Below are 18,663 nucleotides of genomic sequence, written 5' to 3'. Positions count from 1 at the left end.
TTCCCTTTGTGACCGGGTGCTGTCCTGTTTTCTACCACATCCCAAAGACATGTGGGTTTGTAGGTTAATTGGCTTCTTGTAAAATTCTCCTCTGTAACAGTACGTAGGAAGCGGATGTAAACGTGGGATTACATAGAACTAGTGTGAATAACTGATCAGTGGTCGGTGTGGACTCGGTGGCTGAAGGTCCTGTTTTCATGCAGCTTCTCTGAGTTAATCTTCTAAACTAATGTATGGAGAATGAAGGCTAGCTGGCGACAGTTTCTATAACTTCGCCTTTTCAAAATGATGGATAGAAACAGCGACTACAGCCAGCTAATAAAACCAGGAAAACTCCAGAAAATGCAATGGATTTGGACAGAGCACCTGGGCCAGCCCGTATTCCTGGTGGGGGGGGAGGGGGGGGGGAAGGGAAATGGAAACGCTCCTCGGACGTCGCCAAGTCTCCGAATGTCCGCTTCCTCCGGGTTTTGTCACTGCTTCACTGACACACACCCTTACAACCTAACAACCTAACACACTCTCACACACACTTTCACACACTCACACACACCCTCACTTCTATCACTTCAATAAAAATTAGAGGCTAACTGTTTTCATGGTCTGAGTTTGATTGCTGGAAGCAGGCTAATAAAAATTAGGTGCAGTTGTGTAGCCTACATTTACAATTTGTTTCGATAGGTCGACATTTGTGGCTGCTAATGTTCGATTTCAAATGGTTTATTAATGGAAAGGGTGCGTTCGTGCGTGCACAACTGATCCGGCCCGCATGAAGTCACATTTTGCTTAATCCGGCCCGTGAACTAAAATAAGTTTGACACCCCTGGTTTAAAGTGAGAGAGGAACAATTTGATAGGAATCCCTCAGACAACATTTTCAAGCAGAGGATGGTGGGTATGTGGAACGAGCTGCCAGGTAAAATCACAGTATTTAAAAGACATTTGGACAGGTATGTGGACAGGAAAGGTTTAAAGCGATATGGGCCAAATGTGGATAAATGGAACTAGTTTAGATGAGGCATCTTGATCTGCATGAACAAGTTGGGATGAAGGGCCTGTTTCAATGCTGGAAGACTATGACACATTGTAGAAAGGGTGCAATTGCTCTGGAGTGGATCAAGGGGTCATTTATGAAGATGTTGGCTGGGCTTTAATTTTTTTTTCACTTTGAAGGAAGATCCGATAACCGGGATTGTATTCTCTGCAGCAATGGAGGTGAAGAAAAGATTTAGTTGAGGTGAATAATATTATGAGAATAGGACCTGTTTTGCTTAACAAGGAGTGTAGGAGGAACTATAGGTGCTGATTTAAACTGAAGATAGACACAAAAAGCTGGAATAACTCAGCGGGACAGGCAGCATCTTTGGAGAGAAAGAATGGGTGATGTTTCGGGTCGAGACCTTCAACTGAAGAGGTTGAAAACCAGCCATATAGATGTAAAATACAATGACTGGAGAATGTGTGTTATCCAACTAAGGGCAGAAATCAGAATCATGTGTTCATCTTTGTTGACGTGACACCATAATAAATATATTACAGGAAAAAAAAGTTTAATGGGGTGGCACGGTGGTAGAGTTGCTGCCTTAGAGCACCACAGACCCAGATTTGATCCTGACTACGGGTGCTGTCTGTACAGAATTTGTACATTCTCCCTATGACCACATGGGCTTCTCCGGTTATTCCGTTTTCTCCCTCATCCGAAAGAAGTGCAGGTTTGTAGGTTAATTGGCTTCTGTAAATTGTCCCTGACGTGTAAGATGGAACTGGAACTAGATTGCTGGTCAGTGTGGACTTTGTGGGCCGAAGGCCCTGTTTCCATATATATGTTTTACATATATATCTTAATTTAATTGAACCATAAACTTGGTTGAATACGTGGCATTATTTTTGCCATGTTTCTATAGTCAAAGGGTAAGGATGATTAATTTACTTGTGCAGAACAGTGATGGAAGTCCAACTCCTCTTGCCTTGTTTCTCTTTTTTTCTCTATATATGCATAACAGCATGAATTATAATCTGATTTCCTCACATGAATATACTAAGGTCATTCATGTGCTGTACCTGTTGATCAGAGCCTGGCTCTACTGGGGAATGTAATTAGGAATGTAATTTAGCCAAACCTTATTCATACCTAATCCGATTTAAAGCATAAATGTTGCATTCAAGTGTAAGTTAAAAGACTCGCTACAGTATGCACCAGATTGCACAATTTCAAGCTGAAAAATGCAAAAGCTTCCAACCGTAGGAGGGGTGACCCTCAATCCCCTCCCCCCCCTCCCCTCTCCTCGGTCGCTACACTCCCTTGGGCTTGGTCGCTACACTCCCACACAATTTCTCACTCTCAGCTCTCACCCAAAGTTGGCAGCCCTGCAAATGTGAGACTTCTGCTGAGGACAGAACATTCTGTATCAAAAAGGGAGAAGTCAGAAGGGATGGTGAACACAGGGGGCGGAGGAAGGCATGTGAGTAGATGGAGGCCAAGACGATGTCTGATGGGGGGGATGGTGGGTGTTCAGAGGGGGGGGGGGGGGGGGGGGGGGGTGGGGGTGGGGGGGGAAGGGAACTATTGTATGGGAGGGGAGTAGCTGGGGCCAACTGGCTAAAAGGGGAAGACTCAGTGGAACACCTACTGAGGTTCCCTGTAGGAGGGGGGAGCAGTAGGCCCCAGCAGAGTCAGGCCCCGTGGTGTGGGAGTCTGCATCGTGGAGACGGTGGGCCCGGTGCTGAGCCTGAGACTCTGGTAATGTGGAGTCTGTGGGCCCGATGCTGAGGCTGGGACTCTGGTAAGGCGACGGCTGCGGCCCGCTGGTGAGCGATGGAGTGGCGAGGGTTGTCATCATCGGTGAGGCGGTGAAGGTTGGTGATCCTGGGAGGCAGTGAAGGGTGGCGGCAGCATGCGGTTGTGGCATCTTCGGTAAATGGCAGCTTGCCATTTATAGTCTAGCTGGTACCCCTGTCCAGCCACTGCACTGTCTACATCTCTCTATATTACTTTCTATATCTTTAGTTTATTTTAGTTTTTTTAGTTTAGAGATACAGCGCAGAAACAGGCCCTTCGTGAGTTCACACTGGCCAGCAATGCCCGCACATTAACACTATCCTACACACACTAGGGACAATTTATACACCAAGCCAATTAACCTACAAACCTGTACGTCTTTGGAGTGTAGGAGGGAACCGAAGTTCTTGGAGAAAACACACGCGGTCACGGGGAGAATGTACAAACTCCGTATAGACAGAATCCGTAGTCGGGATCGAGCCCGGGTCTCTGGCGCTGCGTGCAGTAACCTTACTGCTGTTCCACCATGCCGCGTACAAATCACTTGGTTCCCTTTTCCCTGACTCTCAGTCTGAAGAAGGGTCTCAACCAAAAATGTTACGGATTCCTTTTCTCCAGAGAAGCTGACTGGCCCACTGAGTTACTCTATCTTTTAGTGTCTATCTTCAGTTTAAACCAGTATCTGCAGTTCTTTCCAACACAGTCACTATGTGCAGCTTTGTAAAATGTGTTGTTAATATTGCAGCATCCTGAATTTTTATGTATCCAAACAATCAATGGATCATTTTCCATGGCATTGTTAACTTCCATAAAATGCATAACCAATTGTATCCATCATTTGAGCTTTCAGCATGAATGCAAGGATTAGTGTCCTGTGTGTGGAGGTAGGTTTGCAAAAACGTATCTACTGGCTTGGAAGATTCATGTTCCTAGTAAATAGAAGCAGTAGAGGGCCTGTCCCATTGTACGAGGTAATTCAAGAGTTCTCCCGAGTTCTCCCCTGATTCGAACTTGCGTAATGTACGTAGCGGGTACGTAGGAGTTTGTGGATGTCTCATAGCGGCTCGTACGAGTAACGGGAGGTACTCGGGAAATCCAGTAAACTCGTGACATTTTTTCAACACTGTGAAACATGTCCACGAGTAAAAAAATACTCATGATGAAAAAAATGGTTGCTTTTAACTCGTACGAGCCCCTACGTACCCGCTACGTACATTACACGAGCTTGAATCAGGGGAGAACTCGGGAGAACTCTTGAATTACCTCGTACAGTGGGACATGCCCGTTAGGACGTTGCTGGCCTTTCAAGCTTCACTCCATGGCTGAAGAATAATCGCAAACTCATAAATAAAACAGCAACACAAAGAGCGAAAGGATAAAATTAGCCTGAAGAATATTCATCCCCATTAGTACATGATGCAGAGTGTAAGTAAAACCTGACTATTTCAGAAATGTTAAGCTACCAGATTTAATAAACCTGAAGGAGTTTTGGTGCTGACAATTTGAATGAAGGGATGAAGATTGCAGCTCAGGACAGCACAGATGGCCAACAGCAGTGTGGAGGAGATGGCTGCAGCCTTGGTCGGGGAATATCAGAGGCACAGATTTAGAGATACAGCGTGGAAACGGGTCCACACTGACCATCGACCACCTACACTAGTTCTATCCTACACACTGGACGCGACCTGCAGCTGCACGGAGTGGTGGAGCAGCAGTGGAGGACACCAATGGCTGTGCTTGGCCAGGCCAACCCTGCAACATTGCCAGGACCTTGGGCCTTCATGGTCACTCTACACCTACACAAATGGAGTCAAACCTAGCGACTCTTGTAGACTATTTCAGTGTACTATTTCTACATACTAATATTGTATCTAAGATGTGCATATGCGTCTAGATGTAATACGTTACTGAACTGTATGCAAACAATGTATATCACTGTACCTTGGTACATGTAACAATAAAGTACTGTACCATTGATAAATGACCATTGAATCATTGGTTCCGATCTCTTCCCAACTTGTCCCAGTTTGTGTGAATGCTTTGTTAATATCAATAGTAATATCAATAGTATAAAAGCAGGCTGAGGAGGGAAAGACCAAGTAAGAATTCAAAGAGATGGGTGGACTAGCTTGGTATATTTGGTATATAGACAGCGACAACATTAATACAGCTGCTGCCTCACAGCATCAGGGACCCAGGTTCAATCCTGATCTTGGATACTGCCTGTGTGGAGTTTGCATGTTCTGCCTGAGACTTCATGGGTTTCCTTTGAGTGCTCTGGTTTCCCCTGACATCCCAAAGACATACAGGTTAATTGGACAGTGTTAATTGCCTCCAGTGTGTAGGTGGATGATAACATCCGAGGGAGATGATAGGTGTGGGGGGCAGAAATTAAAAATGGGATGTTGGATTAATGTAAGAGAGTGGTTGACACCTGGGGCGGAGGGCCGAGTGGCCTGTTTAATGCTGTATCTCTAAATGATTCTAAATCAGCCAGTTCCATACAATGGGACGCAAAGTGCTGGAGTAACTCAGCAGGTCAGGCAGCATCTCTGGAGAACATGGATAGGTGACTTTTTGGATCAGGACCCTTTTTCATGCTCCACTGTTGATTTTCGAGGAAGGGTTCTGACCTGAAATGTTGCCTGTCCATGTTCTCCAGAGATGCTGCCTGACCCGTTGAATTACTGTCATTTTGTGTAAACCAGCATCTGTAGTTCCTTGTTTTCTACATTCTCCCAATGTTATGACTTCTTATTTTATGACACAGAAGGAGGCCTTTTGCACATCACGTTTATAGCAGTTATCAGATCAATCCCATCCCCGTTTATTCCCCTGTAACCTATTCTCTTGCAGATAGCCATCAACTCCCACCCACCCCTCAATTATCCTGCCTCCCATCCTGGGGACAATTTACAGTGGCCAATAGATTGAGCATGCCTATGGGATCTGGAAGGAATACAGTCAGAAACAGGCCCTTCAGCCCACCTTGTCCATGCTGACCAATTTGTATATTGGGATAGCCCTCTAAACTTTTCCTATCCATATATTCTGGCAAACCTGGGAAAGAAAGCAAGCAAAGGGAATGTCTAAACTCCATGCAAACAGCACCACAGGTCAGGATCGAACCCAGATTGTTGGAACAGTCAGGTATCTGCACTTATAACTGTATCATTGTGCCAGTGACAGTTTTGTATTTTACTCCTGCATCATTCCATCACCCCACTCCGGGGCGACACAGTGGCGCAGCGGTAGAGCTACTGCCTTGCAGCACCAGAGACCCGGGTTCGGTCCTGACTACAGGTGCTGTCTGTACGGAGTTTGTATGTTCTCCCTGTAGCCCCATGGGTTTTCTCCAGGTGCTCCGGTTTCCTCCCCCATTCCAAAGACGAGCGTGTTTGTAGGTTAATTGGCTTCACCACTTTGCACCTGGTGAGCAGGATGCGATAACGGGATAGCGCAGAACTAGTGTACAGGTGGTCTTGGTCGGCATGGACTCAGTGGGCTGAAGGGCCAGTTTCTACACTGTATAACTAAAATAAATTAAACTAAACTACTATAACTATACTAAAGTAAACAGTCTTGGTCCATCATCGCTTCTCTTTGCAGTTTCATTTGTTGCTGTGACTTTTTCTCTCTGCTTCATTATTTTCCCATCACCTGCTTCCACTGAGCCATTGGGGAAAGCTAAAACGGGGAAATTATTGCAATCACACAAGTGACATTGTGGATAATGAAGTAGGACCCTCTCGGGGGAGCTATGGAAGTGACTGCAGCCAAACCACAGCTACAGCAAACCAACCAGGAGCCTCCCTCAGTCACTCTCCCCTCATCGAACCAACAAAAGCAAGGAGGTGGCTTTGTTCAGCTGGAGATGGAATGAAAAGCTATTCTAATTTATTTACATTCATTTGTGGATTTTATCTTGATGGAAACAGATGGAAATGAATGTCGGATCAAAGGACTTGGAGCAATTATTTCTTAAGTAATTTTGTTTCTTTTGCAATATTCAAATGTTGGTACCTATTTGTTAACGGTGTTTCTTTAGCTTCACTCCGATTGCTATTCTCCATAATTTGAATGCACATTGACACCACTTCCGATGGAAGACTTTCAACTGCATAGATGGAGCTTTAGTTATTTTCAATGATGCTAATTATTTGCTCTGAGGAGTGGTTATATAGCAGCGAACACAAAGAGGGAACAAGATCGGAGTGGTGCAGCTGGTAGATCCGCTGCCTCACAGAGATAGAGATGTGGGTTCAGTCACAACCTCTGGCACTGTCTGTGTGAAGCGTGCATGTTCTCGATGTAACCACATGGGGTTCCTCTGCGTGCTCCAGTTTCCCTCCCACATCTCAAAGACGTGTGCGTAAGAAGGTTAATTGGCCCTCCGTAAATTACCCTCGGAGTGAAGGGAGTGGAGGAGAAAGCATCTCCGGAGAGAAGGAATGGATGACATTTCATGTCGAGATCCTTTCAAGGACAACCTGAAATGTCACCCATTCCTATCATCTGGGGTAAACCATCATCTGCAGCTCCTTTCTACAAATAACTTGAATAGGTGATCGATGGTTGGTTTGTGCTTGGTGGACCAAGTTGCCTGTTCCCAGGCATCACGTCTCATTTATTATCAAACCTAAATTAAGGAGATAAATAATTAGATTTTATTATAATAATGAAACCGCAAAATGTATTCCAGCCCGTGAATAGATCATAAGATCATGTGATAGGAGCAGAATCAGGCCATTCGGCCTATCAAGTCTACTCTGCCAATCAATCATGGCTGATCTATCTCTCCCTCCTAACACAATTCTACTGCTTTCTCCCCATAACCTCTGACACCCATCTTTCAAATCATTCAAAACACTTCCACAAAAGCTTTTCACTGCACCACGGTACACGTGACAATAGACGGAGCTGAAAGTGAAATCTGCGTGATTTGGAAGTCTATCGTACCGTCATTATGCCATCGAGCAGTCCGGAATCTGCGCTGGGCGGTGCTTGGAGCCGCTCCATGGACCACTTTTCAATGATTGATGTGACATGCAAGTTTTCAGTGTTTAAAATTCGGAATCCTGTCATGTTCACTCCACAGTAGCGGTAGGAGTCCAAGTCGAGGGCAAAGAGATCCTGTGAAAGAGAGAGAGAGAGAGTCCCGTGTTGAGACAATTCACACGCTGAACATTATGAATAGCCACACTGTCTCTTTGATTCCGAGTGCAGCCGTCTTCAATCAAAGGCAGGCTCAAGTGTTTTGCTGCTCAGTGTTCTTTCAGCTGCAATCATCAATATTGTGTGATGTGTAGGACCCTCCAGAGCTCAAACCTCACCACTGTCAGAATCTGCTCCGCACTGTCTCATCTCAGTTGTGGAAACAAATAGGTTTGAATTGGATTATAATTAATTACAAGAATTCTGAACATCAATCGTACCGAACAATGCAACTGCCATGGCAACAGAGGACTTGACATTTGCATAGTCAAAGTACTGGAAATACCATGCCAAGAACTGAGAAGTTTCTTTCAAAAGTTGCTTAATTTTCTTTCAATTGCTTTTGCATTTGAAGTGAACTCCATTGAACACAAAAAAGTTAGGTTGGAGTTTGACTGAGAACTCCACCAGAACACAAGAGCCTAGAAACACACAGTAGCAGCAGGCCATTCAGCCCTTCATGACTGCTTCGTCATGGAATCAATTCATAATTAATCTTTTAATTCGGCACCACTTTCCTGTATTGTTCGTTAATTTGTTCAAATAATTGGGGCGGCACGGTGGCGCAGCAGTAGAGTTGCTGCCTTACAGAGCCAGAGACCTGGGTTCGATCCTGACTACGGGTGCTGTCTGTACGGAGTTTGTACGTTCTCTGTGAGACCGCGTGGGTTTTCTCCGGGTGCTCCGGTTTTCTCCCGCACTCCAAAGATGTACAGGTTTGTGGGGTTAATTGGCATCAGTAAAATTGTACATTGTCCCTTGTGTGTAGAACAGTGCTAGTGTACGGGGTGAGCACTGGTCGGCACGGATTCGGTGGGCTAAAGGGCATGTTTTTGCCCTGTATCTGTAAAGTCTAAAGTGTAATATTAAAAAAACGTACAGATTTCAGGCAGAATGAATACCCATAACAATGAATTGTAATGTAATTATATCTCATTCTTCTCAACTCCAGATCACAATCACAATCTGCTTTGTCCTTCCTCAAACAGCTAGGCTTTATATTACGTAAGGGTAAATGTGTCAGTTCGATGACCTAATATCTTCCTAATGAAAGGTCATAAAATGGAAATGTTAGACACAAAAAAGCTGGAGGAGCTCAGTGGGTCATAAAGACATAGAAACATAGAAAATAGGTGCAGGATGAGGCCATTCGGCCCTTCGAGCCAGCACCGCCATTCATTGTGATCACGGCTGATCATCCCCTATCAATAACCCGTGCTTGCCTTCTCCCCGTATCCCTTGATTCCACTAGCCCCTAGAGCTCTATCTAACTATCTCTTAAATCCATCCAGTGACTTGGCCTCCACAGCCCTCTGTGGCAGGGAATTCCATAAATTCAAAACTCTCTGGGTGAAAAAAGTTTTTTCTCACCTCAGTCTTAAATGACCTCCCCTTTATTCCAAGACTGTGGCTCCTGGTTCTGGACTCACCCAACATTGGGAACATTTTTCCTGCATCTAGCTTGTCCAGTCCTTTTATAATTTTATATGTTTCTATAAGAACCCCCTCATCCTTCTATACTCCAGTGAATACAAGCCTCGTCTTTTCAATCTCATCTACATTGGTCAGGCAGCATCTTTGAAAAAGAAGATTGAGTATAGAAGTTGGGATGTAATGTTAAAATTGTATAAGGCATTGGTGAGGCCAATTCTGGAGTATGGTGTACAATTTTGGTCACCTAATTATAGGTAGGATGTCAACAAAATAGAGAGATTACAGAGGAGATTTACTAGAATGTTGCCTGGGTTTCAGCAACTAAGTTACAGGGAAAGGTTGAACAAGTGAGGGCTTTATTCTTTGGAGCGTAGAAGGTTAAGGGGGGACTTGATAGAGGTTTTTAAAATGATGAGAAGGATAGACAGAGTTGACGTGGAAAAGCTTTTCCCACTGAGAGTAGGGAAGATTCAAACAAGGGGACATGACATGAGAATTAAGGGACAGAAGTTTAGGGGTAACATGAGGGGGAACTTCTTTACTCAGAGGGTGGTAGCTCTGTGGAATGAGCTTCCAGTGAAGGTGGTGGAGGCAGGTTCCATAAATTTTTATCATTTGAAAAAATAAATTGGATAGTTATATGGATATTCCAAGGGAATGGAGGGTTATGGTCTGAGCGCAGGTATATGGGACTAGGGGAGATTATGTGTTCGGCACGGGCTAGAAGGGTCGAGATGGCCTGTTTCCGTGCTGTAATTGTTATATGGCTATATTATATGGTTATAAGAAGCAAGTCTGAAGAAGGGTCTCGACCCAAAGCTTTACCTATCGTTTTCCTTCAGAGATGCCATCTAACCTGCTGAGCTACTCCAGCTTTTTGTATCTATCCTCAAATAGAAATGTTATCTCTCCGCGGACAACATTCAGATAACAGAAAACAGACCGCTGGACCTGCTGAGTGCCTCCATCATCCTCTGTTTCATATCAGTTTGATGAGATATCCTTGTACTCTACCTTAACTGTAAATGTATCCTCTGTTAGGTAGTGAGACCACCATCATACATAGAATTCCCATTGTGGTCTCACCAGGGCCCTACAATTAGATCTCTTTACATTTTGTAGTCAAGATCCTAATTACCTACATAACATTTATCCATTTAAATACTTCCATGATTGACATGAACACTTGTCTGCTTCTCTCCATTCTAATCCTTCAGAAATCACCACAAATCCCCATCCTGAAGATGAAACCACAATTTTGGCTATTCAACTAAATTCTTAGCAGCTCTGGTTTCTGCTGGTCTGTTACAACAGGAGCTGGCCAAAAATGTTATTTTTCCCCTCTTTAGTTTAGATTAGTTTACAGATACAGTGCAGGAACAGGCCCTTCGACCCACCGAATTCACGTCGACCATAGATCCCCACACTATATGCATATATTTACATTTCTACCAAGCCAATTTAGCTACAAACCCATATGCCTTTGGAGTGTGGGAGGAAACCGAAGATCTCAAAGAAAACCCACGTGGTCATGGGGAGAACATACAAACTCTGTACAGGCTAAACTAGGGCCTATTTCCATGCTGTATCTCTAAACTAAACTAAACTAGACAACTCTCATCAACTTCTACAGATGCGCCGTAGAAAGCATTTTATTGGAATGCATCACAACATAGTTTGGGAACAGCCCCATCCAAGAAAAAGCCCCATCCAAGACCATCACACAAACCAGCCTCCCTTCCATTGACTCCATCTACACTTCCTGCTGCTTCGGCAAGGCCAGCTGCATAATCAAGGACGCATTGCCCCCTGGCCACTCCTTCTTCTCCCCACTCCCATTGGGCAAGAGGTACAGAAGTGTGAAAACGCACACCTCCAGATTCTTCCCAGCTGTTATCAGGCAACTGAACCATCCTATCACCAACTAGAGATATCAACTATCTTTAATCGGACTTTAATGGCCTTGCACTAACTAAAATTCCCTTCCTTCTGTATCTGTACACTGTGGACAGCACGATTGTAATCATGTGTGGCCTTGCCGGTGCCTGCTTGGCACACAATAAAAAACCTTTTCACTGTACCTCGGTGCACATGACAATAAACTGAACTAAATGACACTCTCTGTAACCACAGAGACTGGTCACTTGGCTGGTTCCTGTTTCAACACACAAGTTGAATCCAGAGTTCAGCTGATTAACCAATTTGAGGTTTGAGTTCCCACAACGGGGATTTTAGGAGGTCTGTGACAATTTCTGAGGGATTTAAAAGACTGAGAATTTGAAATTAAAGCTAAATGTCTCTGAATGCATGAGTATGCAAAACAAAATAAGGTAAAGAACGAAGGGAAAACTATTGGGACCGTTGAGAAAGTTGGATAACATAAATCTATAACTGATGGGCTGTTTAGAGTTCTAGTATCTATCTTTCTGTTTCTTTCACCCTCCAATTTATCTCCTTTCATGTTTTTGGCCTGAATATGAGCTCGCTTGACATGTTGCAGCCTTGTAAACATATGTCACTGTCTTGGATTACATGCATGTTCCTTTTGAACAAGGCCACGTTGTCAGACATGAAATAGAATTTGGGATTGTGGTCATAGAATGTTTCTGGCAGATTCATCATGAGGACCAAGCTACATAGAGCATGCGTTCAAATCCAGAATAGAATAGAATAGAATAGTTTCTTTATTGTCATTGTAACATGAACCATGTACAACGAAATTTAAAATGTCAGCCAGTCAGTGCAACATTCAAACATTTCTAAAAGCTAACGATACATACAAGGTAAAATATTAAAGATAAACAACTAAATAAAAATGATGGGACGTGAAACAAAATTAAATTTCAGTTAATTAAGGCAATGCCTATCAATATTGTCTTATGCCATGTGCCCCATCAAATCAGCAACAACTATTATCAACCCTATTCGTCCCCTTATTTCCCTGTAGCCTATACTCCACATAGAGTACAGCATCCCAGCAGTAGAGTCACTGCCTTACAGCGCTAGAAACCTGGGTTCAATCCTGACTACGGGTACTATTTGTACAGAGTTTGTACGTTCTGCTTGCGTGGGTCTTCTCCAGGTGCTCTGGTTTCCTCCCATGTTTAAAAGACTTGCAGGTTTGGTGGTTAATAGGTCTCTGTAAATTTCCCTATTGTGTAGGGTAGAACCAGTATATGGGCGATCATCAAACGGCGCAGACTCGATGGGCTGAAGGGCCTGTTTCCACGCTGAATCTCTAAACTAATCCAAATTAAATGTGCATATTAACACCATCTTATTCACCTACCCATACTAGAGGTAATTTACAGCAGCCAAGTAATAATAAATCCCAAGTAATAAGAAATGCTATACTTGTCGCTTTACCTCCCCCCTTGACTCCATTCAAGGATCCAAGCAGTCGTTCCAGGTGCGACAGAGGTTCACCTGCACCTCCTCCAACCTCTACTGCTCTAGATGTCAGCTGATCTACATCGGTGAGACCAAGCGTAGGCTTCACCGAACACCTCCGCTCAGCACTTCAACTCCCCCTCCCATTCCGAATCCGACCTTTCTGTCCTGGGCCTCCTCCATGGCCAGAGTGAGGACCATCGGAAATCGGAGGAGCAGCACCTCCTATTTCGCTTGGGCAGTTTGTACCCCAGCGGTATGGACATTGACTTCTCTAATTTCAGGTAACCCTTACTGTCTCCTCCCCTTCTCAGCTCTCCGTCAGCCCTCTGGCTCCTCCTCTTCCTTTCTTCATGACACCATCTGCACAGCTACTGTGCTCTTTCTTCCTGCAGAATAGGATATCTGTGGTCATTATCTAATTATGTAGTAGGAAGGAACTGAAGATGCTGACTTACACCGAAGATAGACGTCAAATGCTGGAGCAACTGAGTGGGACAGGCGGCATCTACGGAGAGAAGGAATGGGTGATGTTTCGGATCTGAAGAAGGGTGTCAGCCCATAAGGTCACCCATTGCTTCAGTCCAGAGATGCTGCCTGTGCCGCTGAGTTACTGCAGCACTTTGTGTCATTATCTGATTGTTCTGGCTAGTTTGTCACTCTAAGTATGCAACAATGAGTTGTCACAACCCTGTTTCTTCCTTTTTTCAGATAGTCTCTGAGAATCAAGGAGGACTTGACTCCACTTTGTTTTTTGGATTTCTGAGGTGATCAATGATGTCAATGGGGGATCTTCACAGGTCAGGCAGAATCTCTGGAGGACATGGATTGGGCAATATTTTAGGTCGGAACCCTTCTTCAGACCCAAAACATCGCCCATCCATGTCCTCCAGAGATGCTGCCTGACCCCTTGAATTACTCCAGCACTTTGTGTTTTGTTCAAATCTTCAGCATCTGCAGTTCCCTGTGTCTCCTTGACCTACAAAATGATGCCGACATACAATGACTAAATGAGTAGAACTAAATCTAGATCCTACCTGTCCGCAGCATGTCAACACTATTTCTGCCAACTTACCCCTGAGGTTGAGACCTGACAAGCTTGGAGTCTTAATCTTAAAGTCATAGTCACAGCGCGGAAACAGACCCATCAGCCCAACTTGCCCACACCGGCCAACATGTCCCAGCTACACTAGTCCCATCTGCCCACGTTTGGCCCATATCCCTCCTAACCTGTCCTATATATGTACCTGTCCAACAGTTTCTGAAATGTTGGTATAGTTTCCGCCTCAACTACCTCCTCTAGCAGCTTGTTCCATACACCCACCACCCTTTGTGTGAAAAATTGACCCCTCAGATTCCTATGAAATCTTTTCCCCTTCACCTTCAACCTATGTCTTCTGGTCCTTGATTCACTTACTCTGGTCAAGAGACTGTGCATCTACCCGATCTATTCCTCTCATGATTTTATACACCTCTATAAGATCACCCCTCATCCTCTTGCTCTCCAGGGAATAGAGTCCCATCCTACTCAACCTCTCCCGACAGCTCAGATCCTTGAATCCTGGCAACATCAACATCCTCATAAATCTTTCTGCTTGACTGGAAATCCATTTGCTGCCACATTATATGTGTGCTCGCTTATTGCTCTAAATTTACATTTCGAGCAGTTTTGTTGAAGCTAAATTTGTTTGCCTCACTTATCAAAACCTATGTTAATTTGCAGAGGAAGGAAAATTAGCAGAACTGAAATTACCACGTTTTGCTAAATTTGCGAAAATCATTGTTTATTGTTGTTCATTTTCATCCAATGTTCACTCCTTCTATCTCACACACCCTGAAAAAAAAACCCCATCTCGAGGACGAAAATGAACTGATTAAATTGTTGTCATTAATACACGACTGTGAGATAGATGGATTATTTACCAACAGTATGTGTCACGGTGTAATACCACCATTGGTGTGTAAGTTGCCACATTAATAAACCAAGCTTGCTTCTCAGTGAACAATTGAAACTTATCCGGTGAAGGGCAAGATTGCTGCGATCCTTCATGTAAAGAATAACTTGTAAATCACTGGGCTACATTTTTTGTTTTAAGTCAACAATTATACAAAACGGTAATATTATGTATCAATCTATTACTAGAAATAATATTCAACTGGGTAGGAAGGAACTGCAGATGCTGATTTACACTGAAGATAGACACAAAATACTAGAGTAACTCAGTGGGTTAGTCAGGATCTTATGAGAGAATGAATGGGTGAATCGGAACCGTTCTACAGACTGTTAAAACCATCTAAATGATGTCTGAAGACGGGTTCTGACCCAATACATCACCTACTCCTTTTCTCCAGAGATGCTGCCTTACCCTCCAGTGTTTTGTGTCTATTTTAATATTATACTGGTCTTACAATAACAGTCAAAGTGTAATTGTACATACAAAACAGTTTAAAGGAAACTGCTGCCACCAATTTAATTGTTTTTGTTCATTTTTATCCCCTACGCTCATCACCAATAAACATATTATTTTAGTTTAGTTTAGTTTAGTTTAGAGATACAGCGTGGAAACAGCCCCTTCGGCCCACCAGGTCCACGCTGACTCGCGATCCCCACATATTAAGACTATCCTACTAGGGACAATTTACCTGTACAGCTTTGGAGTGTGTGAGGAAACCAAAAATCTCGGAGAAAACCCAAGCAGGTCACGGGGAGAAGGTACAAACTCTGTACAGACAGGACCTGTTGTTGGGATCGAACCCGGTCTCTCGTGCTGCAAGTGCTGTAAGGCGTAACTCTAACACTGTGCCACCGTGCTGCCTTTGTACTCCTGTTGTCCGTCTCCCTGTACTTATATAACTTAATGCTTCCTTGCTTTTGAGTGATATGTCAGGCAAGTCATTGGAATGTGTGCTATGGGTCATCTTGTGTTAAAGGGAGGAGTTGTATGGACCACAAAGCTCACCCAATATGCTTGTTTAAAGCCTCACCATATGATTCCATATGATCATGGTTTAGAATATAGAACCATACAACACCGGTTTCTAGCTCATTACATGCCAGCCTTGGATGGGATTTAATTACAAACACTTTCAGTTTAATTTAGAAATAGAGCATAGAAATTGGCCCTTTGGCCCACCAGACCAAGCTGACCATTGAACACCCATCCACAACAGTTCTATGTTATTCCACTTTCTCATCCACTCCCTACACACGAGGGACAGTTTACAGAGGCCAATTAATCCACAATTTATCTATTTGGGATGTGGGAGGAAATGGTCTCCGGCCCTTTGGCTCACAATATCAATGCCAAACATGATGACAAGAAAAGCTAGTCTCAGCTAGCTGCACGTGATCCACATCCTTCCATTCCCTGCATATCCATATGCCTATCTAACAGCCTCTTAAACACTACTGTGGTATCTGCCAGCACCACTAACTTGGTAGAGTATTTCAGGCCCCCATCCCCCTGCTGTGCAAAAACTAACCCCCCACATCTCCTTTAAGCTTTGCCCCTCCCACAGTTATACCCTCTAATTGTTAACATTTTCACCTGATGAAAAGGTTCTGACTCTCTACCCATCTATGTATGCCTCTCATAATTTAACATGAATGATTTAACGAACGATTCATCTGATGCAGGAAACATCACCAAATGCCAGAACAAATCAGCTTTGATGAAGCAAAGAGCAGTGTGTTAGGGTGGCACAGTGGCGTAACCACTGCCTCACAGCACCAGGGACCGGGGATCAATCCTGATCTTTGTGGAGCTTGCCTGTTCTTCTTCTGCTCACTTCCTCCCACATCCCAAACACATGTGGGCTTGTAGGTTAATTCACAAGCTCACATTATAGGAGTAGAATTATGCCATTCAGCCCATCGAGCCTACTAAACCATTCAATCATGGCTGATCTCTGTCTCCCAATCCAATTTTCCTGCCTCCTTCCCATAATTCTTGCCATCCATTCTAATTAAGAATTTGTCCATCTCTGCCTGAAAAATATCCACAGACTTGACCTCCACAGCCCTCTGTGGCAATGAGTTCCATAGATTAACTACCAACTAAAGACGTTCCTCCTCACCTCCTTTCTATAAGAGCACCCTTTAGTTCTGCGGCTATGACCTTTCCACATCCACTCTATCGATGCCTTTCATTATTTTGTAAGTTACAATGAACCTTCTAATCTCAAGCAAGTAGAGGCCCAGTGCAGTCAAACACTCATCATATGCTAACCCACTCATTCCTGGAATCATTCTTGTAAACCTCCTCAGGATCCTCTCCAGAGCCAGCACATCCACCCACAGATACCACATCCACCCTCTGTAAATTGGCTGTAAATTGCCCCAAGTGTATGTTAGAGTAGGGATAAGGTAGAACTAGTGTGAACGGGTGATCAATCGTCAACGTGGACTGCTGGGCCAAAATACCTATTTCCATGCTATATTTCTAAATTAAACTAAAAGTCCCCTGCAAGGATGCCATGTTTTCCGCTACAAACTTGCGTGCTTCATTCTAATAGCTAAATAGATAATGAAATATTAGAGAATCAAGTATACCTTTGCCTTTTACGATGTACAGCATTCCTTTTTTATGTTCTTATGGTCTAATTGCCAACCAACGGAGCATTTTTACAGCTGTTATATATAGGAACAGATGTGTGGCTTTTTGCTGTGCTACGGAACAAATCCCCAATTGGATTGTTCACTGGGATAATTTTACACAAAGACAACCAATTGGACCACATGTTTTTGCTGAAAGTACAAAATGCTTTCGTGTGACGTTGGTATCTCTGCAGAAATATTATTAAAGTATTTTGGGCTGCTCAATGAAGCATTAAAATTCAGATGAGTTGAAGCAAGAAAGGGATCTGGACAGTCATACATAATCAGTGCTTTTTTTTAGACAAAAATATGCCAGTACGCACTTTTAATCAGCACACGTGTCATGTGCCGGAAAACGAAATAATGCTGCCTACATTTTGCAAAGTGCCTCTAAATATTTTAAGTTAGTTTAGAGATACAGCGCGGAAACAGGCCATTCGGCACACTGAGTCCGCACACACTAGGAACAATTTACATTTATACTAGGCTAATTAACCTATAAACCTGTGCGTTTTTGGAGCGTGGGATGAAACTGAAGATCTCGGAGAAAACCCATGAAGGACACGGGGTGAATATAACGTACAGACAGCACCCATGGTCAGGATTGAACCCGGGTCTCTGGTGCTGTAAGGCAGCAACTCTACCGTTGCACCCCGCCAAGTAATGTGTGCAGTTCTGGTCAGCCCATTACAGGAAGGATGTGGAGGCTATGGAAAGGGTGCAAAGAAGGTTTACCACATTGATGTCTGGATTAGAGGGTATTGGCTACTGGGAGAGTTTGGACAGACTGGAATGCTGGAGGTTTCAGGAAGACCTGATAGAAGTAGATACAATTATGAGAGGCACAGATGGGCTCGACCATCAGAACCATTTTTCCCCAGGATGGAAAAATCAAATACTAGAATGCAAAGCTTTAAGGCCAAGGGGCAACACTGAATAATTTTGACATCAATGATTGCCAGAGATGCAGCATGGAAACAAACCTGTCGGCCCACCGAGTCCACAAGGACCAGCGATCACCCATATACTAGTTCTATGCCACCAACTGGGGACAATTAACATACAAATCTGCACACCTTTGGAATGTGGGAGGAAACCGGAGCAGCCGTAGAGAGCGGGTACAATCACAGGTGGAGCGTGCAAACTCCGCGCTCATATTCAGGATCGAACCCGGGTCTCTGGCGCTGTGAGGCAGCAACTCGACAGCTGCGGCACTGTGCCACCACTGTTGAATGAGGTTGAAGATTATA

At 44.0% G+C, this 18,663-nt stretch overlaps 1 protein-coding gene across 1 annotated transcript in view; it reads right to left on the bottom strand.

Moving 5' to 3' along the window:
• LOC129709602 (glutamate receptor ionotropic, kainate 3-like) overlaps positions 1-18,663 on the bottom strand; it is a 593,488-nt gene that overhangs the window by 331,415 nt on the left and 243,410 nt on the right. Inside the window, exon 6 of the mRNA XM_055656054.1 lies at positions 7,738-7,911. Coding sequence (XP_055512029.1) covers positions 7,738-7,911 — 174 coding nt within the window. The remainder of the gene's footprint in view (positions 1-7,737; positions 7,912-18,663) is intronic.

The sequence above is a fragment of the Leucoraja erinacea genome, chromosome 26 (assembly GCF_028641065.1).
Source record: "Leucoraja erinacea ecotype New England chromosome 26, Leri_hhj_1, whole genome shotgun sequence".
NCBI lineage: Eukaryota > Metazoa > Chordata > Chondrichthyes > Rajiformes > Rajidae > Leucoraja > Leucoraja erinaceus.
Note: the sequence above shows the minus strand (reverse complement) of the source record. Positions and strands in the feature narration are given on the sequence as shown.